This window comes from Pinus tabuliformis, chromosome 1_2 (assembly GCF_031772625.1).
Source record: "Pinus tabuliformis cultivar Carrire ecotype Pingquan chromosome 1_2, CPIR1, whole genome shotgun sequence".
Classification (NCBI taxonomy): domain Eukaryota; kingdom Viridiplantae; phylum Streptophyta; class Pinopsida; order Pinales; family Pinaceae; genus Pinus; species Pinus tabuliformis.
In genome coordinates, this window is record NC_142298.1 from 751535541 (window position 1) to 751560991 (window position 25451).

Consider the following 25451-nt stretch of genomic DNA (forward strand, 5'->3'; position numbering starts at 1 on the left):
TGTTACTTAAAAATATTTGTTTCTAATAAATTAATATCATAATTTAAATATTATTGTTCAAAAATACTCATTACTTGAAATTACGGTCTCTACATTGCTCTTTATTTAAGCCTTTGCCATGGTCTGCCTCTTCATCTAGTCCTGATGATGAACCACACTTGTTGGTTCGAAACGCATCAGCCAAAAATTTCTCTTATGTGATTTCTACCAGAAGACTTTTCTTAATTCATTATGGATCACAAAAACCTGAATTCAGAAAAAATGTTGGACACTCTAAACGCAACAGCAAACACGTGTGCCTATTTTCTCTGGAGGGACTGCTAAATTGAAGACATCTTTGTTGTAGAGAAAGAACCAGGTTTCCTTGTCACATTATTCTTCGATGTGTTTGCTTAGAAAATAAACAAAGAGGCTTTTTCCTGTCATTTCCTTTGTGGTGAAGATTATACATCAGCACTGTAAAATTTCTGAGTTGTTAATATAAATATATCAGTCCACTGGGGTGTGTTTTAAGGGTGTTTATTATCACTGTATGTCATTATTGAGAGTGAATGCATGAATATACACCTACAACAGTGTTTGTCCTAAATTGTTTGAAGAAATCTGCGACCAAACTCAGTCACACACTCAGAAAATTATTGAAATTTTGTGTTGTTCCCTATGTGAGAATATTACAGTGGTAAATGGTCACCTACAGCAAGTATAAACAAACTGTTTGAAGAAATATATCACTCAAACTCTAGCTAAAAGAAAATTGGAAGATTAACAAGGAGGATTATTACAGTGGTATCAGAGCCTTAATCTTGGCTCAGTCATGGGTTGTTGTTAAAACAACAGAGCATGTTCTAGGACAGCTGTAGGGTTCAAAGGGCAGATTATAACAAGGGAAAAATGCTTCCAAATCAAGAAGAATTGTTGGCCCAAATCTTTGAAAACTATAACAAAATCTTTGCAAAGATGATAGAGCACATGGAAGCATGGGTGTCATCAAAGGCAGCAAATAAAAAAAGGAATAGCAGATCCAAAGATGAAAAGGTAGCTAAGGACCAGGAAGTAAGGATTGAAGGGAGCCCAAAGGAGAATAATAATTCAGATAAAGATAGGAGAAAGGTATTAACTCATACAGAAGAGACAGTGCCTGTAGTTGAAGGTGAATACCATGACCAAACCTCCCAGGACGAATTGGGAAAAGTCATACCCATTGAAAATGAAGCTAGCACAGATCCACAGCTACAGGTTGGTACAAGGGGTTGGGATGAAGTAGAGTCAAAAATTGCTACAAAATACTTGTCATCACTTAGCGAAATTGTTCAGTTAGATGATGAGTACAAAGAAAATCATGAGGCCACGACAATTGATGATGATTCCCAAGAGGTTTGCAGAGATGATAAGACACAGGTTGTCAACAATGCGAACCCAGGCCGATCAATTGATGAAGCAAATGTTGCTCATAAGCCTACTTGTGCCCATAACTTGGAAAACCAATTGAAGCTGAACACAGACAAGAATATGGCAGCCACGTGGCAATATGATAATATATAGGCATTGGTGGCAGATTATTGTTGGAGGAGGTGAAGTGATACATGACAATTTGGGAGGAGAGCCTTCACTTGCAGATTTTCAGACCCTCAGAAAGGCATTGGTAGAGATGAAATCTAACTACCTACACCTTTCAGACAAATATCACCTACTCATGCTTGCTGAGATATATCATGATGCACTAGTAGGGAAAGAGGAGGAAGTCGACAGGCTTACTTATGAGCTTGAGATTTCCCAGGAGTCCTTGAAGAGCACTCAGATGACCCTTCAAGAATCAGACTTGCAGGTCGGGCAACTTTGAATGGAGTTGCATTGTGTACATTATTCTATGGCAACCATCACAAAAGAGGATGTTAGGGACATTGATGATTTGATAGAAGAGCCTCCTGTGATAGTGGAGCACGAGGAGCACCTAGATGAACTGGCACTTGTAGAGAGGTATGTTCCAGAGGTTTCTGATTATACACCTGTGGGATGTGGATACAAATATATTTCATATGAGGATACGTCCATCTAGGATCCAAGTTGGTTGACACGAGTGGAGTGGATACTAGAGACCCTAGTTGGCATTGGGATCTAGGTGGGGTTTTCAACCAGTTCCCAAGTGTGAAGGATGACTACAACATTGACAGGGTGCTTGACCCAATGAGCAAGCATTCACGTTCCTTCACACTTCCATTAGAGTTATGGTCAGCGTTGGTGGCGAGTTGGTTTGAAGCAGGAGTGTGCAGACTTTGGGAAATGTCTTTGCACATCGTTCATGCATGGGGTTGCAAGGTGGTCAGAATGCCCCAACGAGAGTTATTAAGATGGGATGGCATTTGTATGCCACCAGATAGAGCAATATATGGGAATGATGTTCTTCCATTGATGTATTGGGGGCAAGAGCCACCGAGAATCGACACAACAGTGACATCCCCATTAGCATGTGAGGAGTCATGCCACTTAGGTCTACCAAGAAAGAGGAGATATGGCTCACATCATGGTGGGTCCACTAGCAGGATGGTAGATACATTGGCACGTGTGGGATACTAGACAATATAAGGTCCCTCAGCAGCAAGTGGTGATATCCAGTGGGGTACAAGGATATGCCATGGTGTGCAGAGGTATGCAGAGGAGTACAATGATGCATGGTTTTATGCAGTGGTGTAGGGAGTTGCACAGCGGGATCTCAAAGCATTGCTTTTGGGGAGGCAGATTGACTAGGACATCGAGCATACCAATGGGCCTGGCTTACCTAGGATCGATGAGTGGATGGATAAGCGTCAAGGAGCATTGCATTCCTCTAAGTTTGATCTTTGATTGGAGCATCACCTAATTAGAGTCAGAAATCAGGATACTCGCAAAACTACCCATGGGTAACCATATGGGTACTTAATCATGCCTTTGGGATTGACCCATGCATCTGTCACTTTCCAATACAGCATATTGTTACAGAGGCTTTTGTTGTTCTTTGATGCTCTCATCATATACAGCAGGACACACGGTGGTCACCTAAGACAAATGGGTGAGACACAGTGCATCGTGGACAAGATAATGACTTCCCAATTGAGGCATATGGTTGAAGCGTGAGTTGACAGATACATGATTTGGGATGATGTGACCCACTACAGAGGCAGTGTATGTTCCGCCCCTAAGTACACACTTAGGGAGATGATCAGGGGAGAGTTGCATGGCACACCTTCGGTAGGACATTTCGAGGCATTGTATGAGCATGGGGCACAATGGATGGTAGGCCTATTTTACAATAAGGCATGTGGGCTCCAGGTAGTAATTGGGTACATCACCAGAAGACGGGATAGCATACTCTGTTGTGTGATTAGGCAGAAGCAGGGCAGTTTAGCAGGCACTAGATTGATTCATGATACATGGTGTCCATCTATTGGTTGTTAGTGTTATCAGAATCGGACTGGAACCGGCTGGAACCGACCGGTCCAGCCGTTTTTGGCCCAAAACTAGTCTGAACCGGAATAGGCCGGTTCGGTACTGGCTCAGGACAGGTTCTATGCAGAGAAATGTTGCCCTTTTTTTCCAGTTGGTTGGCCCACTTCTTACTCTCCCCTAGGCTAGCCTAATATTCAAGCCTATGGCCCTCAGCCTAATAATCAAGCCTATGGCCCTAGTATTGCTATGCAATTCATGGTAATGTTAAATTCTTCACTTTTACTTAAATTTTTAACATTACCATGAAATGACTCAAGATGTTTGAGAGTGGTTCCAACCTCATTGGATTTCATATGGAGAAAGTAGAATTTTAGATTTCACTCAAAATCCAGCAAACTTAATAGTTTTTCAGGATTTCAGGATTGGGGGGATTGCAACGTTTCCATTGGATTTTGTCATGTACGAGGGTATGGAACTAGTATTTAATAAAGAGCACCAAGCCCTCTATGTACTTTGATGTTAGTGGCATTGGTTGTCGAACTCCTCTATCATGACTCTACTAAAAATGTACCCATCACTCAAACAAAATCTTGACATGACATGCTACGTTTTTCTATCTTATTTTAATGCCTAAATGGTTATATTGATGGTGAAGACCCCAATATAGGCAATGATTTTGATGATATGTAGGCATTTGTTGTAGCATGATTTTTTTTGGATGTTAGAGGCCATCTAGAGCCTATTTGTTGATGTATTTTTGGTTCATAGATGGATTGCACTTGATGCTATTTTGGTTATGTGCACCCTTACATGCTATGTAAATGAGAACTTTTGCATATTTGTGTATAAATGGTTTGGATTCATATGGATGCACATGAATATATATGTTTTTCTTTAAAATATGAATATTTTATGTGTTTTTGGTAAACCGGTTATTTACCAGTTTTGGTGCGGTTCCGACCAGTTCCCAATCCACAAGGTTTTTCAGTTCAATCACCAGTTCAGTTTTTATAACATTGTTGGTTGCATACAGGGACTAGTGATGAGGCACAGATGGGCGCCAACTGTTAGCAGTACTTCGCCCCAACAATCAGTTATAATTAGAGTGTTGCAGCAGCAGCATGGCAATTCCCTTATGAGACTAGCATGGGACTCGGGCATTACAGGTCTCGACAACTCAGCTACCATTATGGAAGAGTTGTTCTTTACAGGGGGAAGATCACTAAATCTTCCATTGGACTTCAATTTGGCGGAGCTTGTTTCACGTCTCAGTGATTCATTGAGGGTGTCAAAGGTGGTAGCGGTTAGTTCCTATGAACGAGGACCCTTTTTAGCAGGTTTTGGACGTACTTTCAGGAGTTCACTCATGAGGTGCATGGGATTGGTTTTCCGATAGAGCAGCGTCTTGAGGAGTTGGTCAGAATTTCACATTTTTGAGACGCTCTACTTAGTGTCCAGAGGGCCTCTGGTGTCTATTCCTTGTTGGTAAGTGAGTGGAACGAGAGATGCTTCGAGATGATTAGGATGGTTTGGGACCTTGTTATTCACTTGGATCAGCTTGTGGAGAGGCAACATGTGATGGCATTGCTTGAGGGCAAGCAATTTTGGGGAGGGGAGACTATAATGTCCCCAAATTTTGGATTACCTGGCGAGGTGGTTAGGAGGGTTTTCCATAGCTTGTGTCAGCCTGGCGAGGTGGTTAGGAGAGTTTTCCATAGCTTGTGTCAGTCTAGTCATAGGAACAGGATCACTCCATTGGTGGGCCCGAAGGGTTTTAGAGGTGTTTTATGTGTCTGACTAGGATCGCTTACCATATTTCATCATTGAAATCAATTCTGCACGGTTTGCTCTTGGTTCCGTTGCATTCCGACAATTTCCATAAAACGGCGTTATTAACAAGCATATTTTAATTAATTATGCTTAAGGTGTTGTTTTGGGCTGATTTCTTGAAGAAACCCTTAGTGTAATAACTCGTTGGAATCAGGGCGAAAAGATCTACAAGGCAAAATGATAAAAAGGGGCTTTGGGTGGTTAGTGTGACCACAAAGGCAAATTAAACATTTTTCGACATTAAAAGTGACATCAATTAGTTTATAAAAGCCACTTTATTAAATAATAAAGGAAGTGTTTTTAAATATTTTATTGGAGGGAAAAGGTAAGTGAGTTGTAAAAAAGGGAAATGAGGGGGTCTCTCTTGATTCATTTGTGCATTTGTGAGTTTGGAGAAAGTGCTCTTGGAGAGAGTTTGAAGAAGAAGCCTAGGGTTTTGGAACCCTAGCTGTCATATCAGACTTTGGTATTGAAACTAGACACCCTAGTTTGAATTTGATAGTGAAATCACTCAGATTTCACCATTGAGCTTCAATGGAGAACAAGATTTCCGAGAAATATTGAGGTATTCTAGTGTTATCAGTTGATTTTATGGTCTTATTTGTTATTTTCCATCTCATTGTGACACGCTGGGAAATACCCATGAAGATATTAATTGCCAGCCACTACTGGGGCCGATTTGGTAGTCACATCTCATACAGTCAAGGGGGATCGAATGTTTGTTGCCAAAAAAGAGTTCTGGAATTTGAACAGACCCCAAAAACTTTCAGTTCCTTGTTGGTCGAAGTCTTTAGCTGAGGCATGAAATTGCTAAGTTGGAAAGAGGTCGAAATCCCTCTCATTTACTGTTGGGCGTGTTTCCTTTCTATTGAGGAACGTATTGCTGCCATTGGAGACGAATTTACATTGAGTCGTGAGCCTCTTTGCTACTGGAGGAAATTTCTAAGTTGTATTCCTTCATTCTGCTATGTGTTTCTCTGCTAGGGTCAAGGGAAAGAAATTGTGAATTCAAATATTATTCAATTCGAGCTTCATACAGCCTATTTCTCTAGAACGATGTAGTTGTTGGTGTCATTTCCTTATGCATGGGACAAGTTATGAAGAAAAGGAGTAATGTTGGACACTCTAAACACAACAGCAAACACAAATGGCTATTTTCTCTGGAGGGACTGCTAAATTGAAGACATCTTCGCTGGAGAGAAAGAACCAGGTTTCCCTGTCACATTATTCTTCGATATGTTTGCTCAGAAAATAAACAAAGAGGCTTTTCCCTGTCATTTCCTTTGTGGTGAAGATTATATATCAACACTGTAAAAATTTTGAGTTGTTAATATAAATATCTCAGTCCATTGGGTGTGTTTTAAGGGTGTTTATTATCACTGTATCTCATTCCACTGGGGTGTGTTTTAAGGGTGTTTATTATCACTGTATCTCATTCCACTGGGGTGTGTTTTAAGGGTGTTCGATCATTGCCCTTGCTGCCTCTCAAGGATGGAATTTACATCAAATGGATGTCAAGGCCGCCTTCTTGCATGGTTCACTTAAGGAGGAAGTCTATATAGAACAACCCAAGGGGTTCGAAATTCTAGATCAAAAGACACATGTATGCAGGTTGAAGAAAGCCCTCTATGGGTTGAAGCAAGCTCCTCAGGGTTGGTATGAGAGGATCAACAGCTATCTAATGAAGCTAGGTTTCACAAGAAGTGAAGCTAATCCGAACCTTTATTTCAAGTTTGAAAATGATAGACCTCTCATCTTGGTACTTTATGTGGACGATCTCTTTTTGATAGGTGCAGACTCTCTTATTTATCAATGTAAGAGGGAGTTGGCTTCCGAATTCGAGATGAAGGACCTAGGATTGTGACTACTTCCTAGGCTTATAGGTTTGGCAAAAGCCAGGTGAGATTTTCCTTTCCCAAGGAAAATACATTGTGAAGTTACTTGAAAGATTTGGGATGGTGGATTGTAAGTCCGTGACTACTCCGATGGAACTTAACTTCAAGAAGTTATGCGGAAGTGTTGTTGGGCCCAATTTGGGAAATCCTTCTGAGTATCGTCAACTCGTGGGGACCCTGATGTTCTTGGTGAACTCCCGTCCGGACATATGTTTTGCAGTGAATACATTGAGTCAATTTATGGTCGAGCCTCATCACATACATTGGATTGCTGCCAAGAATATCTTGAGATATCTCCGGGGCAAAATCACCTATGGACTGAGATACATTGTCGGGAATTTGACGCTCCACGGTAATTCTGATGCTGACTGGGTTGGCAGTGTGGTGTATCATAAGAGCACATCGGGATGTCTTCTCACTAGGTTCTGCTTCAATATCCTGGATGAGCAAGACGCAGAAATCAGTTGCTTTGAGCACTGCAGAGAATATATTGCTGAAAGTAAGGCCTCCTGTGAAGTTGTTTGGTTGAGGAAGCTCTTTAGTGAGTTGTTTGGGCATGTGCTGGATACCACCGTGATCTCCTGCGACAACCAAAGTGGGATTCGTCTTTATGATAATCCTGTGTTTCATGACCGCTCCAAGCATATTGATATCAGATACCACTTTATCCGAGATATGGAACAACAGGGAGCAATAAGGCTCCATCCCATTGGGACTGATGAACAGGGCGCGGATATTCTTACGAAGCCCCTGGGTAAGGTCAAATTATTAACCTTCTGTGAACAACTTGGAGTCGTGGAGAGACCCTCTTATGAGGGTCCCGTTTGAGTTGGATGTTGAGCTCTAGGGGGCTTGGGGTACTTCTTGGAGCTATGAGCGACCATAGGGTGAGTGGTTCACCTTTCCATAGTGGTGCTTTGCGTATAGGGTGAGTGGTTCACCTTCCCAATACCCCATGATGGTAGGATGAGTGGTTCACCTTCTCCTATGGCATATGAGCAGGATGAGTGGTTCACCTTCTCCTGCCAATACATCCTACACATGGAGTCTGGGACTCATGGGAAGTCCCCTGCTAACAGAGCACTGGTTCACTGGTGAGTTACGATTGGTTAACTGGTGAGTTTGACATAAGAAGAAAAAGCGAGTATTAATGCAGAATAAAGTGAAAACATTGCACTGCAACAGGACATAGGTAACAACCACAAGCCAAAGAAGGCCCCAAAAGTATGACACCAAAACTGCTTACGATATTAATAGCAGAGTAAGCAAAGACTTTATCACATCAATCCCAGCTTCGGGATTGGAAAAGCTTTTGGTGCAGGTATGCCTTATACGCCATCCGGGTGTTACAAATATCTGGCAGAGTTGTAAATTGCCCACCAATGTTGGTACTTCCTGTGGCCTGACCCTCCAGTATAGCTTTGGTTTCAAAGGGATGCGCCAGGTGCAAGTACCAGACAATTTTGGCAGAACAGATAGCCGTCAGACCTGGCACCTAACCCAGAGGGAATTTGGCACAAGCACTTAAAATGACCCAAATGACTACATGCCAACATGACCCAGATAAGAGCCTGTGATGGTTTCAGTAAACATTAGAATTAGGGTGTATGGAGATGAATACCTTCAAAACGGAGCTGAGACTCTCATGTTCATCCACCTCGGAAAAATGCTCCTGCCATCGATCCCAATCCCACTGGGTAGCGCTGGCACTGGCATTAACATTGCTGATAATATTCGCTTTCCCTCTGTGGAATTCCAAATAATTTTGCAGCCTTTTGCCCGCACCGCTCGTAACGCCACCGATGTTCGATGATGTTCTGCTCTCCCCACCCTCAGATGAGGAGGAGGACCCATGGCAACAGATGGGATAAGGATGAGGACAATACCTCGCACGCCTTTTATCGCATCCCTTCCAATCTCCACAGTACAATGGAAGATTTGCCCGCACCACTCCTGCTGCTGCTACAGTTATCCCCATTCGCTTCTTCTTCCTGGATACGGGTACAACGGACTCCTGGTGTCCAATAAGTAACGGAAGACGCCCACTTTTGCCTCAAAAATTATCTATACACCTTTTGCAAATAAATAAAATATTATATATATAAATAAATAGAATATATATATATTGTATTTTATATATATATATATAATATAAATAAATACAAAATATATATATATATATGGTATTTTATATATATATATATATATATGATATAAATAAATACTATATATATATATTGTATTTTATATATGTAAAAAAAATGAAGTGTAAATTTCGCTCGAAAAATCATGAAAAATATGGCATTATTTTGGTAAAATCTTGTAGAGATTTTTGGAAATTTGGGTTACAGCTTTCAAGCTCCAAGATTTTAGGTGCCTTAAGGGTTTTGATGGTGCTAAATTCTTTTGCACCATCAAAAACACGATTCAAGCACTCCTACTATCGAGCTTTTGTAAAAAAAATGGTCGCATTCCAGTTATTTTTAGTCGTCTTGACAAATTTGACGCCTTGGTGATATATATATATATATATGTGTGTGTGTGTGTGTGTGTGTGTGTGTATATATAACGACTATATATCTATATAGTTGTTTCTCATTTGCATTGATGTGTCATTTCCATCCATGAAGTGCAAGATATGTTATAACGAACATTACAAAAAACAGAGTATCCAAAAAGCTATCAGCATCATCTATACAAAAAAGTGGATATATGGACACTAAATGTAAGAGTAAATGTTATCAACATAGATATCTAGATGCAAGTATGAATGAATAAGGATTGGAGACTCGATGTTATTTCATAGAGTTGACAGAAGTAAGGCAAATTTCGCAAAATTGTAGCATAAGTTGGACGAGGTTAAACCATTGGAAATTCCTGATCCGTGGAAAGTTGAATCCTCACACAGTTCAATAATAAGTAGCCTTGTCTTTCTTCAAAATAGATGAAGCCTTCTTCTGCAAATAGGGCCTTCTTTGAGAGGATGTCTGCTAGACTGTTCCATTCCCAGTGAACATGTTGGAACGAGAGGAAAAGGAAATTTTCTTTTGGATTTTTTACCCTTTCTTGCTAGTATTTCAAATTTAAAACCTCGATTTTATGTCTCCCTGCAAGCCAATTAATGATGCACTTTGAGTCCCCATATACCTTAAGAGAGTCAATATTTAAATGAGAGGTAAAAACAAGAGTGCCCAACATGTAGCACTTTCTGCCTTGGTGTTTGTGCCTATCCCCAAATTCAGCCAGATACGAAAGGAGAGAGCCCCCTGGTAGAGTAAAAAAACACCTCCACCACACATCCCTTCTTGCGTTGCACCATCAAAAAATTCAACATTACAGGTTTGAGGGCTCATGGGAAAATGAAAGGTTTGGCAATATTTTAACTTTTAAGGCATCAATAAATCATTAAAAAAACCAAGGATCTGTGCAATAATGATTGGATGATTGATAAGACAATTTTCAAATATAATCTCGTTGAGAACCTTCCAAATGCCTCGGGCAATGAATACGGGCAGAGATTTGTAAATACCCGTCTTGGGATCCCACTAATGGAGGCAAGACTCAAAGGAAGGATATAAACCAACAACTTGTACATTGACAGAAGATAAAACATCATTCCAGAGAGTTGTAGAAAAGGAACAATTGAAAAAAAGGCAATCTATTGATTCAGGCCCTCTCAAGCAGGGGCAACAAGCATTAGGACCTATGAAGCCCTTGCGAGACAAGTTATCCCAAGTGAGAATACAATTCTCCCAAGGAAAGCCATACAAAACATTTGAGTTTTTGTGGTAGTGACCATGACCAAATCTTCTTCTGCCAATTGATGTCCTTATGGTCTAGAGAGTAGGCATAAATGGAGTCAAAGGCCTAGTTGGCAATGACCTGCCCTGTAGAAGTGTTCCAACTCCATACGATGTAGTCTTCTTCATTTTTTAGATAAAGCCCACTAGACGAAAGTTTTGAAATAAATGAATCTCATTCGATAGCTAGGGTTCCCTGAAGACCCAAAACATGGGAACTTTTCCAACAATTGGTAGATACAGTCGGAGATATAGACATAGAGGCATGGCAAAGCTTGGAGATGCCAAAGGGATTGAGAATGGATATAAGCTCTAGAGACAGCTTGTAGAAAGTATTTCCCCCTATAAAAGGATCCTTCCTGAGGATAGTTTTTTGGCCATTGCCCACCTTTTAGTCAAGTTATTTTGTAATCCAGGGAGAAGCCTCCATAAGACCCCTCCAAGTAATCAACTTTGAAAGGGATTTTTGTACATGAAAGGACCTCAACCAATTTGAGAAAGACCAATTGTGGAGATATTTTTCAAGAATAATCTAACTCAAAATTCCTGTACCTGAGACAACTCTCCAAAAGTTTTTCACAGCAAGAGCAAGGCTAAACCAATGAAGGTTTTTAAATCCCCAACCCCCAAAGGCCTTTGGATGAGATAGAAATTTTCAATTGGCCAAAAGAAATCCAGCCTTGATCTTCTTAGATAAAATTAAACATACATTGTCAGATCCTCTGGATGGTTGATTTGGGAATCTTTGAGAGGGTAAGCCAATAAACCAATATACTTTATAGAACATATTTAACCAATTTCATACAACCACCTAGAGAAAGTCGCTTGTAGTACTAGTTGTTAATCTTGCTTTCAACCTTTTTAATAAGCCACGACCAATCTTTTGCTTGGTAACAATTAGGTTTAAGATGATAACCCAAATAGATGAAGCCACAGTCTAAAGGAGCCACCTTGCAAGCAAGGAAATAAGTTATGGAAACTATGGTATGCTCTTGAATATTGTACTGGAGTAAGGATGATTTATGGAGGTTGATCTCCATGTCTATCACGAAACAAAAGATAATGAAAATGTGTCCATTCAGAAACTGAACCATCCCCAAAAATCAGAACATCATCCATAAAGAGTAGATGAATTAGATAAATAAACTTAGTTACATTGACCCTCTTAATTCGACCATCACATTTAGGCTTGGATATCATCCTGCTAAGGCCCTCGATAATTAGAAGAAATAAAATGGGGGATAAGGGATAGCCTTGACAAAGGCCTTTGGAGTAAGAGAAAAAAATGAAGGGTGATCCATTTACAAGGACAGAAATTAGCAGAAGCAATGCATCCATGATCCTATTGGTAGCCTTAAGGTCCATACTTGTATGTATGAGCAAGATCCTGTGAAAGTCCCAATTCACCCTATCGTAAGCTTTGACCAGGTCCATTTTGAGAATCATAGCACTACATTTTTTTGTCTTTATGGAATGCAAGGCCTCTCTAGTCGCTCCAATAGCATCATGAATCATGCTCTAAGGGAGGAAGGCAAATTGTTCAAGAGATACAACCATGGAGAGTAAATTTTTTAGTTTGTTGGAAATGACTTTAACAATAACTTTGTATATCAAGTTACACAAAGATATCGGTCGAAAATCATTCAAGCAGAGGGGTTTGGAGCATTTAGGAATAAGAGCAATAAATGTGGCATTGATTACTCTAGACACCCTCCCCAATGTCCTAGCCTCTTCCACCACCTGTAAAATGTCATTTCCGAATAGTTTAAAAAAATCCAAAAACGGTTCAACTGTCCACCCATCGGGACCAGGACTCCTGTCCTTATCAAAGGAGTGAAGGACACCCTTAATTTCTTCCAAGGATATAGGACCTCCCAAACTAGCAGAATCTTCCTCTAAGAAGAAACCAGGAAAATGTTGAATAACTTATAGTTGGTCCTGAATCACATTTACACCAGGATCTTTGTATATACTAGCAAAATGGGCCTTAGCAGACTTTTCCAAATCCTATTGAGAGTAGTGAGAGATACCTATATCATCCTATAAGTCCCATAAAGAATTTTTATTCCTCCTATGGTCGACAAACCTATGGAAAAATTTAGTATTTAATGGCCTCTGGAAAACCTGAGGATATAAATGAATTTTGTGAGGAAATACAAATATATTCAATTTCTTCCAGTGCCCTTCTTTGATTAGGAATATGGTCCCTGGCCCATTGTTTAACACATGTTTTTAGTTCTCACATTCTGTATGTCTAGGAGTTGATCGCAGACATCGATGGATCCACCGTGATTTGCTTCCAGCAAAAATGTGTTAAAGATTTGAAGGAACCCTCCTTAATCCAAGAGTGATTGAATTTGAATGGGTATTTAGAAGGAGAGATGTTAAACGCCAACTGAAGAAAATTTTGGAAATGCTTAGATATGACCTCCAGCCTGATCCATGAGTGGTATTTACCAAAACAAGCAACCAAGGAGTTTTCCATCAAGAAGCGATCTAATCGCTTGGGAATCCCCTGATTACCCGACCTCCCATTTTTCCAGGTAGCAGTAATGGGAAAAGGGCATACATTTATGAAATTCGAGTCATGGATGATTTGGCTTATGAAGGGAGTGAAGGAATCACACATGGCATTAACTGCCCAAACTTCACTAGATGAGATGGTGAAGTTAAGATCTTAAGCAAGGATAAGTGATCTTTCCCAATGCAAACCATTATCATATAGATTACCCCAAAAGACCTCTCTATCCTCATAATGTTAGGCCCCTATACTACTAGTGTAAACCCTTATTGTTATTAGTACAACCCACTTATTATATTGATGTACCCATGTAGTGCCCATATTATTACTAATGTGCCCCATAGAAGCCCACTATTGTTATTATTGTGCCCTTACATTATTATTGTTATGTCGACTCTGGTTATGTTATGACCCCTTAGACTCCTATATATGGAAAGGAGGTCTTTTCATTTGTATCATCCAAGAATTGTTCATTTATGTAATGTAAAGGAGGTTGCCCCCTCGAAGAGGCTGAATTCTAAGGCGTTTATCTATCTTTTCTATCTTTTCTTGAGCTGGTTTCATAACATTTCGTATCAGAGCTTTGGATTCTAGGGTTTCGCTGCTCCAAACAGGTCATCGTGGCATTTTCGCTATAACTTTTTTCTGTGACATTTCATAAGTCACAAAAAAACCCATTTGAGAAGAAATCGCGCTGAACCTTGGGTCTGAATTTCAGAGCTTTTGGCACGATATTTGCGGAGATATGATCTGAGGAAGTTGGTCTTTTTGCAGACTCTTGAATTACATTCAAAACAGGTGACCTGGGGAAAATAGTCATAACTTTCTCTCTGAGCATTGGATTGAAATTTCGTAAGAAGGTACAGAAAGAGGACGGACTGTAGTTTCTTGTATATCGTTTTCAGAACCAAATATCAAAAATTGTACACGTGGCACTTCATACAACTTCGCTCTTCTGGAAAGGTCTATAATCCGGTCATCTTGAGAGATTGTGCATAACTCTTCCTTGGAGAATCCAATTTGGATCAGAGTGGTGGCATTGGAAAGAGGACACAGAGGGCTACTACAGGTAGCAATTTTAGAACTTAAATATCCACAAGTACAGAGTTACAGTCGTTTCAAGTTCGAGGTCCTAAAATCAAGAAAAAGCAAGATGAGAAAGTTTGATGGCAAGGATCCGGTAAATTGGATACTTCAGATGGAGCAATATTTTGATCTACATGGTGTACCACTGTTACAAAAGGTATGTATTGCATCTTCATATTTAGAACCGGATCAATTTTTATGGTATAAAGGGCTTTGTTCTCATAAAAACTTGTTACGTGGTCAATTCTCACGGAGGAAATGATAGCACATTATGAGGATACAAAGAGCAACACCTTCTTTAGAGCAACACCACAACAATTGGAAAGAGTAAAAGGGCTTTGTGACATATTTGAAAGTAAAATTATGGCAACAAGGAAATCTACCCCTCACAACTATAAAGATGGACGTGTTGTTCCTCCCACAACCTACAAGGGTTACACCACAACAATTGGAAGAAAAAAGAGAAAAAGGGCTTTGTTACAATTGTGATAGCAAATGCACTAAAGGTCATAAGTGTGCTGAGAAGAAATTATTTTACATAGAGTATGAAGAGGAGGAAGAAAAGGATCAAGAAACATCAAAAGAAGAGGATATATGCCAGGACCCGACCCCAGAGAAAGAAGAAATGAATCAGAACATATCTTGTAAACTATTGGCAAGAATGACCACTCCTCAAACTCTCAAGATAGAAGGAAATATCAAGAAGAAAAAGGTGCAAGAAGTGAAAGATCACATCAAGAAAGAAGAAATGAATCCAACCATATCTTGTAATTCACTAGTCGGAATTACCACTCCTCAAACTAGCGAGACAGAAGGACATATCAAGAAGAAAAATATTCAAGAAGTGAAAGATCGCATCGAGCGTCAAGAAATGAATCCGACCATATCTTGTAAAGGATTGGAAGAAATTACCACTCCTCAAAATCTAAAGATAGAAGGACATATCAAGAAGAAAAAGGTTCAAGCAATGAAAGATCACATCAAGCATCAACAACAAGTTCTCCAACTTTTAAAGGATAGTGCCACTTCGGTGCAAAATCAAATGAAACAACAGGTAGATCAACATCATAGTGAAAAATGTTTTGATGTAGGTGATTGGGTATTTTTACTGCTACATCTAAAGCAAGCTATTTATGAGAAGGAAACGTTGGCAATACTACATGCACTTAAAAAATGGCGACCTTACAGAATGGGAAGACTCTTCAAGGACGAGGATGTGGAAGCATTGTTTTGTGCTATTTCTATTATCCAACCAGATTGGATAAACGAAGTAAGGGATGAATGGAAGAAGGACAAAGAAGTATGGCCACTTATTCAAAACTTGCAAAAGATCCCAATTCAAACAATATTGCCAGATATTGAAAAGGAAGGAAAAATCATATTGGAACCTGGAGCAGTCACAGAAACAAGAACCCGACAGCTACGAAATCGATCAATTTCAAAGTATCTCATCAAGTGGAAGAACTTACCCGCTGAAGATTCCACATGGGAGGACAAGAATTTTATACAGAAGCATCAAGAACTACTCAAGCGTTGAGGACAATGCTTTTTGAAGGAGAGGGGCATGTTAGGCCCCTATACTACTAGTGTAACCCCTTATTGTTATTAGTACAACCCACTTATTATATTGATGTACCCATGTAGTGCCCATATTGTTACTAATGTGCCCCATAGAAGCCCACTATTGTTATTATTGTGCCCTTACATTATTATTGTTATGTCGGCTCTGGTTATGTTATGACCCCTTAGACTCCTATATATAGAAAGGAGGTATTTTCATTTGTATCATCCAAGAATTGTTCATTTATGTAATGTAAAGGAGGTTGCTCCCTCGAAGAGGATGAATTCTAAGGCGTTTATCTATCTTTTCTATCTTTTCTTGAGTTGGTTTCATAACACATAAGGTCAATAACAATTCATGAGAATGATCGGGCGGGCCAAACCTCTACGATGACCTTCCAGGATAATACATGCCTTAGAAGAGAAGGGGTTGAGGGATGCATCACAGGGGTCCCATAAGACATCAAGCCCTCTAGAGCAGCCCATGGCATCAATCGAGCAAATACATCAATATGGGCATATTTTAAGAAGTTCCTCTTTGGCCCCCAAGCAAGGACCATGGTTTCCTGAATGAAAATAACAGAGGATGATGGGAGACGATCAATCGATGGAAAGCGCATTTTTTGGCAGGTCCGCCAACTCCACTAATGTTCATGGACATAATAATCATGAGGAAACATTATTGGAGGGCATCTCCACTCTAAGGGCCCTATATGAAACAAGAGAACTCATATTCTCGCTGAAGAGACCACCTAGGATGGCCCCTTCTCGAGCAATAACTTTTTTGGTTTGCCTTTTCTTTCTAGTAGTGATTTTATTGAAGGACGGTAAAGACTCGTCCTAGACAAGCGCACAGGGGTTCGGGGATGGAAAGGTCGGAATGGAGGATAGACAAAGAGGGAAGACTTATATGAGGGGTCAAGAAAGAGTAGGTCATTAATAGAAAAAACTCTGGCCAAGAAACAATATTTTAATTAGAAGACCTAGCTTGTTGACTAGGGTTTATGTCTAAAGGGGGCTTTGAGGGTCAGAGGATGTCAGACTGGAACAACGAGGACCGAGGAAAACCCGACAAATGGAGGAGAGGGTTAATGCATGCAAACTCGAAGCATGGAGGGTTAAAGGAAGGTATTGAGTGATGTATTAAGGCCACAAAGTTCTCTATGTAAGAGTTAGTGAGATTAAAATCTGAAGATGTAAAGGAGCCTTTCTGAGAAGGCATAATAGAATTTAAAGTTAAGTTATCTAGCAAATTAATGTCTTCTATAGAGAGAGATTGGATAAGCTTACCCAAGGGAGTGGTAGATGTAGCCAAAGAATTCCCAGTAGAGAGACAAGTGAGGGGCTCACCAATAGCAAAGTCTCGAGAGCCATCTAGAGTGACCGTGTTCCCTGCAACTTCAAAAGGACTGAGACCATCCATAGATACATGGCCCAATGGAGCATGTGGCATGTCATCCAATCTCAGAGCACCAATAATATATTTGGCATGGTATGAAGCCCCGATGCCCAGAGAGCCATGGGGAGACATCTCACGTGACACTGAAGTTGGAATCACATATGGGACTAAACCATTGGATGGAGTCCACCTCGAAGGAGCCATCCCTACTCCACACTGAACCTCCAAACCCTCGCCACCATGAAACATAGGAGAGACATGGCCATTGGAACCACACATAATGCCAAAAACGCAAGACATCTTGAGATGATTCGTTTTTCTACACTAAGAGCATATGAAAGGGACTTTACAAAAGTCTAACCTCTGGTAAAAAGATGTATCCCCGAGGGTAATTTATATTTAAGTCAGGAGACCTAGCGACAAATCCATTTTGACCAAGACCCACAAAATCCTTTTGTCATGTGATATCAGGGACGTATCATCAAAATATATAAACCTGCCAATACAGTTCACAACTTGCATGACAATCTTGCGAGTCCATAGTTCAAGAGAGAAACCAACTAACGTAACCCAAAGATATAGTGTTTTGGGCTTCTTCGTGATTAGATTAAACCATACATGCCACCTCTAAAGCCATAGATAACCCTGATTAATAACCCAGTATTTTTGGAGAACCAACTGCATATCCTCTTCATCCAGGAAGTGGAAATGTAACCAGTTGTTCATGAATAAACTTATGGTTGGAGTGTAGCCGAGAAGGGGTTTCTAGTGAGTAGACACCCAAGACTGAATCTGGTCCTTTGACAAAGTGACGTGGCCCGATATGACAAGCTATAAACCCTACTGATATTGATATCACATCCCAGTATGAGCATCGACTTCTCACCACAAACATGAAGTGCTCTTGGAACCTCAGAGATTTTGGACTTGGAATCCCGAGGGAAGGAAGAGGAGATGATGAAATATTTGGGCATCTGGTGCCCTCACCTGCAGATGTTTGTTCCTAACAACCATGTGTACCACCCAGAGGACTTCCCAAACTCTCTTCTCCAGGAACATAAAAAATGATGACAGGATAAGACAAAAAACATAGCCTGTCTGTGAAGATATAAAGGCCAAAAAGATTACAAACCAAGCCCCATATGGAGAAACATACCTCGAAAGGGGTCCCAGTGGGACTGAAAAACAACCCACCAAACAATCCTCAGACCAACCATTGCACACCGATGTCTGCCAAACCTTTATTCTCCATAAAATAGATGGTCACCATGCCCAAATCCTTCAAGTTGCGGAGCCCCTATATTTGCATCTCTATTGTTGCTTGCATGAATGAATAAAGCATCTCGAATGAATCAGAGTATGATGAACAAAAAGGTATATGTCTTGTTGTATGGTGATTATGGTTATTCACATAGATGGTGATTATGCTTATGATTAAGGTTTTTCTTCCCTCAAGTATCTTTTGTGTGGAGTATGGTTCGAGTGTTAATTTTTGCAACTACGATCAAATTCCACATTGGACAACTCAGATGACCAATATGATGCTTGCATTAAATTCCTCTTTTCGAGAGGACCAAAATCGACCTAAAGATCACCTAATTTGGTTAAGCGGAAGTTAAGTTTTGAATTATTTTATTCATACATACATTATGGAATGGGTCAACCCTAACCACATGGGTAACTTCTTGGGTCAATCTTAACCCCAAGTAAACCCTCAGGAAAGCCTATAAAAGGAAGCAACCTCAAGTTCATTTCAACACATCATCTTTCTATTCTTCTATTTTGTCTTGGCTCGCATAGGTTCGTCGGAAGGAGTTCGCACAGGGTCCAAAATCACAGGTGAAAGGTTCGCTCTGAGTTTGGGTTTTCCAGATCTTGGTCGCTGGCACAGATCAGGGTATTCTGGTCCTTGGTCATAGGCACAGAGTGGGCAAGAGAGCGACTAAGGCTCTTTGGTCACTGGGAGGCAATCTTGTGAGAGCGACTCTGGGTTCACATAAAGGCTTCCTGAGAGTGACCGTGTAGTCACAGTCGCATGCATACAGTGTCTGAGAGAGAGACCTGGGAGTTTCGGTCACACACAGACAGTGTTGATGAGGACGATCAGAGTTCAGCTCTAGGGTTTGACATCTTTGCTTCAGTTGACTTCAGTGATCTGGTCGATCTAGGTTTTCTCTCTGCTGTTACACTAATATGTAGATATGATTTGTTGTTATCCGCTGCAATTATATGTATTGGGCTCATTGTACTCTTTGCCAAAATATTTTTATGACAATCTACTAAAGAAGAAGATTTGAAATGGTTTCCCCCTTGTTTTTCACTAGTCTTGGACCAATCTGTTGTCTCTTATGGTTGTGTTGTTGTCTTCTTTGTCACTGCATATATTGTTCTTTCTTGAGTTACGTTTAGGATTAATTATATTGCTAATAATTGGATGCATTGTTAATGAAAAGATAAATTGGGCTAAAGTAACTGATACAACATAGAACAATCAGAAAATTTAACATGGTATCAGAGTTGAAGTGAAAGACAAGCCCAAAGGAAGACAAGCATTGAAGCCCTCTCTTTCAGATAGTAGATTGTCAAGATGTCATCCTCTACCTTCAAGGAGCATGAAAAGTTGGGTGATGCATCAAACTTTGTTGCATGGAAAGTCAGATTAGAGATCATAACTGACAACAATTATGTGCTAGAATAAATTCAAGGAAGGATCCCTGAGCCTCTAGAAAATGCTTTCGCTTCCCTCGAGAACAGGTACAAGAAAGGTGAGTCTAAAGCAAAGCAAATTATATTTGCTAGTTTACAAGATCATTTACTTGCATATGTTGGGAATTTAAGAAAATCTAAAGATATGCATGACAAGATAGTCGGCATGTATGAAATCAACAAATTGAATGAGATCCTCACCTTGAAAGGTCAACTCAAGGAAACTAAGATAAACATAGGAGAAAATTTTCAGTCCTACATTATATGGATCTCCCACCTTAGAGATCAATTTCAAAGAGTTGGAGAAAATGTGCTTGACATGGAGCTAGTAGTTGTGACTCTTACAGGTCTCCCTCCCATTTGGGAAACCTTCATTACTACAATCAGCAACAACAATGTCCTTTCGACATTTGATGAAATTGTTGGGAAGCTCACTCAAGAAGAATTAAGAGTGATAACAAGAGGAAGGATTCAAAAGCATGAAGAAGGAGAGCCCGCTACATATATCACTCATGATATAAGGAAGAAGGCAAAAGGAGGTCCATTAAGGAAGCCTCCTTCTCAAAATACAAAAGGAAGGAATGACAAATCATTATCTCATGTTGAATGCTTCAATTGTCATAAGACAGGTCATTATGCTCATGACTGTCCTAAGAAGAACAAAATACCACACTACAACACTAGAAGCAACTATAATAACAAAAGAAGAAAGGCTATCAAAGGAAGAACTATGATAGAAGATACAAAAGAAGAAGAAGAGACTCCTCAAGTGATCGTGAAGAAAATCGTCCTCCTCAAAAGAAGTCAAAGGCTCCTAGGTATGAAAGTAATGTTGTAAATAAATCTGAATACATTCTTATTTCTGCTCTTACTAGTTCTTCTCCACCGGATTCGTGGGATAGTTGGTTGGTTGATAGTGGGGCCACTCATCATTTCTCTGGTTACAAGGAAGTCATCTCTAATTTGATAGAGAGGGAGACTAAGCTAAAGGTCATTCTTGGAGACAACTCCACTCATCCTATGAAAGGCTTTGGGTCCGTCAAATTTCAGTTGAATTCTGGGGAATCAGTTATGCTGCATGATGTTATGTATGTACCAAGATTAATGATGAATTTGGTATCTATATCCTCTTTGGAAGATAAAGGGATGAGGGTTGCCTTCATCAAAGGTAAAGTTTTGACTTGGCCTATTGATTCACCTATGAGAAATGCATTCACATTAGGATCAAGATTTGAAGGACTCTATAGAGTCACTGGAAGACCTCTCTTAGAATTGGTTCATAATACCAATTATTTAAGCAAATTATGGCACCACAGACTGACTCATCTTCACTATGATGCACTTTCGAAATTGAAGAAATTTGTCTCTAGTATTCCCAATGTTTAAGCTCATCATGATGGAGTTTGTCCAGGTTGTGCAAGTGGAAAGAAAACAAGGGGACCATTTCCCTCTAGTAAGAACAAGACAAATGGCATCCTCCATCTCATTCATTATGATATATGTGGTACAATTCCTATACATTCTATTGGTGATCATCTCTACTACATCACCTTTATTGACGATTTCTCAAGAAAGACATGGATATACTATCTTAAGCACAAGGATGAATCCTTTGAAACATTCAAGGAATTCAAAGCCTTGATAGAAAATCAATCAGGAAAGATAATCAAAGTTTCCAGGCCCGACAATGGAGGAGAATACATGTCAAAAGAATTCATAGCATTTTGCAAGAAAGATGTTGTCAAGAAGGAAACGATTGTGCCATATACTCCTGAACGGAATGGTCTAGCTGAAAAGAAGAACAGTTCTATATTAGAAGTTGCCTGTGCTATGCTCCATGATCAAAAGGTTCGAAAGTTCCTTTGGGCCGAAGCTACATCTACTATTGTATATATTCAAAACGTGGTGCCTCATCAAGCATTAGAAAACAAGACTCATGAAGAAACAAGTATCAAGCCTGATATTAGCCATCTTCATGTATTTGGATGCCCCATATATTTTCATGTGTCGAAGGACAAAAGGAACAAATTGGAAGCTACTGGTAGAAAAGGTACGTTTGTGGGGTATTGTGAAAATTCTAAAGCATATATAATTTATATTCCTGGTTAGAGGAAGGTCGATATTAGTAGGGACGTAACATTTGATGAAGATGCAGCTCTTGGAAAAGCAAGAGATCTTCCTCCACCTCCTCCTCCCAAGGAAGAGAATGATGACTGGGATATTCTGGATGGTTTGTCTGTGCCTGAGTCTGATATGGTTGATGATCCCATAGAGCCTATGGATCTGTTAGATCCTCCTCCAAGTGATCATCCCTCTAAGAAGAGACCACTTTGGCTTCACGATACTTTACAGGATACTGAAAGAAATTACCCCATTCGTAGATCATTTAGAGAAAGAAAGCAACCATGCAGGTATTAGGGATATGTTGCTGCTATGAGTACTATGATTCAAGCTGAACCATCCTCATTCGAAGAAGTTGTAAAAGAACAAGTTTGGAAGGATGCTATGGCTGAAGAATATGAATCAATTATGAAAAATGATGTATGGGATGTTGTACCTAGGCCGAAAGGGAAATCTGTTGTGACTTCAAAATGGCTATTCAAAATCAAACATGGAATTGATGAAAGCATTGAGAAATATAAATAAAGGTTCGTAGCTCGAGGCTTCTCTCAGAAAGAGGGAGAAGATTATGATGACATATTTGCTCCTGTGGCTCGATATACAACCATCCATTATATATTTTCCCTTGCTGTGAGTCAGGGATGGACTCTTCATTAGATGGATGTAAAAACTGCATTTCTTCATGGCATGTTACAGGAAGAGGTATATGTTGAACAACCATAGGGATTTGAAGTGGAAGATCGAAGAACACATGTTTGCAGGTTGAAGAAGGCATTGTATGGTTTGAAGCAAGCTCCTTGAGTTTTTTATGCACGCATTGACAATTACTTACTGAAGTTGGGATTTACAAGAAGCAATGCCGATCCCAACCTCTACTTCAAGATAGTTCAAGGTATGCCATTGATTTTGGTTTTATATGTTGACAATCTATTCTTGACAGGTAGTGAGCCTCTGATGATTGAATGTAAGAGGAATCTAGCATCTGAATTTGAGATGAAATACCTTGGTCTCATGCACTACTTTTTGGGCCTTGAGGTGTGGCAAAAGCCTAGTGAGATTTTCCTTTCACAAGGAAAATACGTTGTAAAGTTGTTGGAAAGATTTGGAATGATTGAATGTAAATCCATGGTTACACCGATGGAAATGAACTTCAAGAAGTTATGTGGAAATGTTGCAGGACCAATCTTAGAAAATCCATCCCAATATAGACAACTAATTAAGGCTCTAATGTTTTGGTGAACACCCGTCCAGACATATGCTATGTAGTAAACACATTGAGTGAATTCATGACTGAGACTCACCACACACATTGGATAGCTGCTAGACACATATTGAGATATTTGCATGGGTCTATCACACTTGGCCTGAGATATTCTACAGGAAATGTCAAACTTCATCGATATACTAACGCTGATAGGGTCGGAAATGTTATCGATTTGGAAAAGTACATATGGATTTGTTTTAGTCTTGGATCTGCCATGATATCCTGGATGAGCAGGAAACAAAATTCTATAGCATTGAGCACCGCCAAAGAAGAATACATTGTCGCTAGCATGGCTTGCTGCGAAGCAGTCTGGTTGAAAAAGCTCTTTAGAGAGCTATTTGAGCAGGTCCTAGTTAGTATAGTGATATACTGTGACAACAAGAGTGGAATCTGTTTGACAGAGAATCTTGTGTTCCATGACAAGTCCAAGCATATTGAAATTCGATATCACTTTATTCGATACATGGTGCAGAGAGGAGTTGTTAGGCTCCATCACATATCAACAAACGAACAGATTGCAGATATTCTCACCAAGGCATTACCAAAGTGAAAGTTCTTGGTCTTCAGAGAGCAAATTGGATTGATGGATGTAGCCCCTCCGGATGAGGGCAGCGCTGATCGAGGACATTGAGCCAACTCTTCCTACCCTATTTGAGCTCCCAGGGTGAGGAATCGAGATAGAGGGCTCCTGGGGTTGAGGGAACTCTGGACAATAGGGTGTTACCCCTATCTGTTACCCATAGGGTTGAGCATTTTACTCCCCTATCTAGTCTTTGTAGAGTATACCCTAGTTGGCATCATACCCACAAGTCGGGCTTGTTGGGAATACCGCTCCTCGTCTAGCCAACGAGTTTAGAGCATACTTGGGGGTGTACAACCCAAGTCGATTATGATGCAAGTGTTCTACCACATGACTACTAAGAGTCATTGATGGGAAGATCAGTAGGCAATAGGATTCTGGGTTGAGGGTAAAGCTCCCCAATGAGACTCTAAGGTCGAGCGTTTACTCCCCTGTATGATGAGTTATCCTATTGCTAGATATGGGTGGAAGTTATTTCTCCCCGATTCTTCTTCTAGATCCGAGAAAGTTTCAGCAGATAGAGTTGAGCAGAGACAGACAAAGCATTACAACAACTTGATAGGTTGATCAACTGATAGATATTGGCAGGTGGAATTCTTCCTAGTTGAGAGGGAGTGTTAATTTTTTCAACTAGGGTCAAATTCCACATTGGACAACTCATATGACAAAGATGATGCTTGCATTAAATTCCTCTTTTTGAGAGGACCAAAATCGACCTAAAGATCACCTAATTTGGTTAAGCGGAAGTTAAGTTTTGAATTATTTTATTCATACATACATTATGGAATGGGTCGGCCCTAACCACATGGGTAACTGCTTGGGTCAATCTTAACCCCAAGTAAACCCTCAAGAAAGCCTATAAAAGGAAGCGACCTCAAGTTCATTTCAACACATCATCTTTCTATTATTCTATTTTGTCTTTGCTCGCATAGGTTCGTCAGAAGGAGTCCACATAGGGTCCGAAATCACAAGCGAAAGGTTCGCTCTGAGTTTGGGTTTTCCAGATCTCGGTCGTTGGCACAGATCAGGATATTCTGGTCCCTAGTCATCGGCAAAGAGTGAGCGAGAGAGCGACTAAGGCTCTTTGGTCGTTGGGAGGTAATCTTGTGGGAGGGACTCTGGGTTCGTAAGCAGATCAAAAGGTTCAGGTCCCTGGACGCTTGCACATAATAACCCTGAGAGCGTCCAGGACCTCTCGGCCACTCGCACAATGACTACAAGGGAGAGACCCTTGATATTCGTTGTATTTCACCTCTGTCACACGCA

General features: G+C 40.2%; 1 protein-coding gene across 1 annotated transcript in view; it reads right to left on the reverse strand.

Annotated features, from left to right (window-relative positions):
• EX2 (UvrB/UvrC domain protein (DUF3506)) overlaps nucleotides 1-9189 on the reverse strand; it is a 123268-nt gene extending 114079 nt beyond the window's left edge. Inside the window, exons 1-2 of the mRNA XM_089395896.1 lie at nucleotides 9035-9189; nucleotides 8770-8857 (exon numbers count right to left, since the gene is read on the reverse strand). Coding sequence (XP_089252022.1) covers nucleotides 8770-8857; nucleotides 9035-9126 — 180 coding nt within the window. The 5' untranslated portion in view covers nucleotides 9127-9189. The remainder of the gene's footprint in view (nucleotides 1-8769; nucleotides 8858-9034) is intronic.
• Between the last annotated feature and the right edge of the window lie 16262 nt (nucleotides 9190-25451).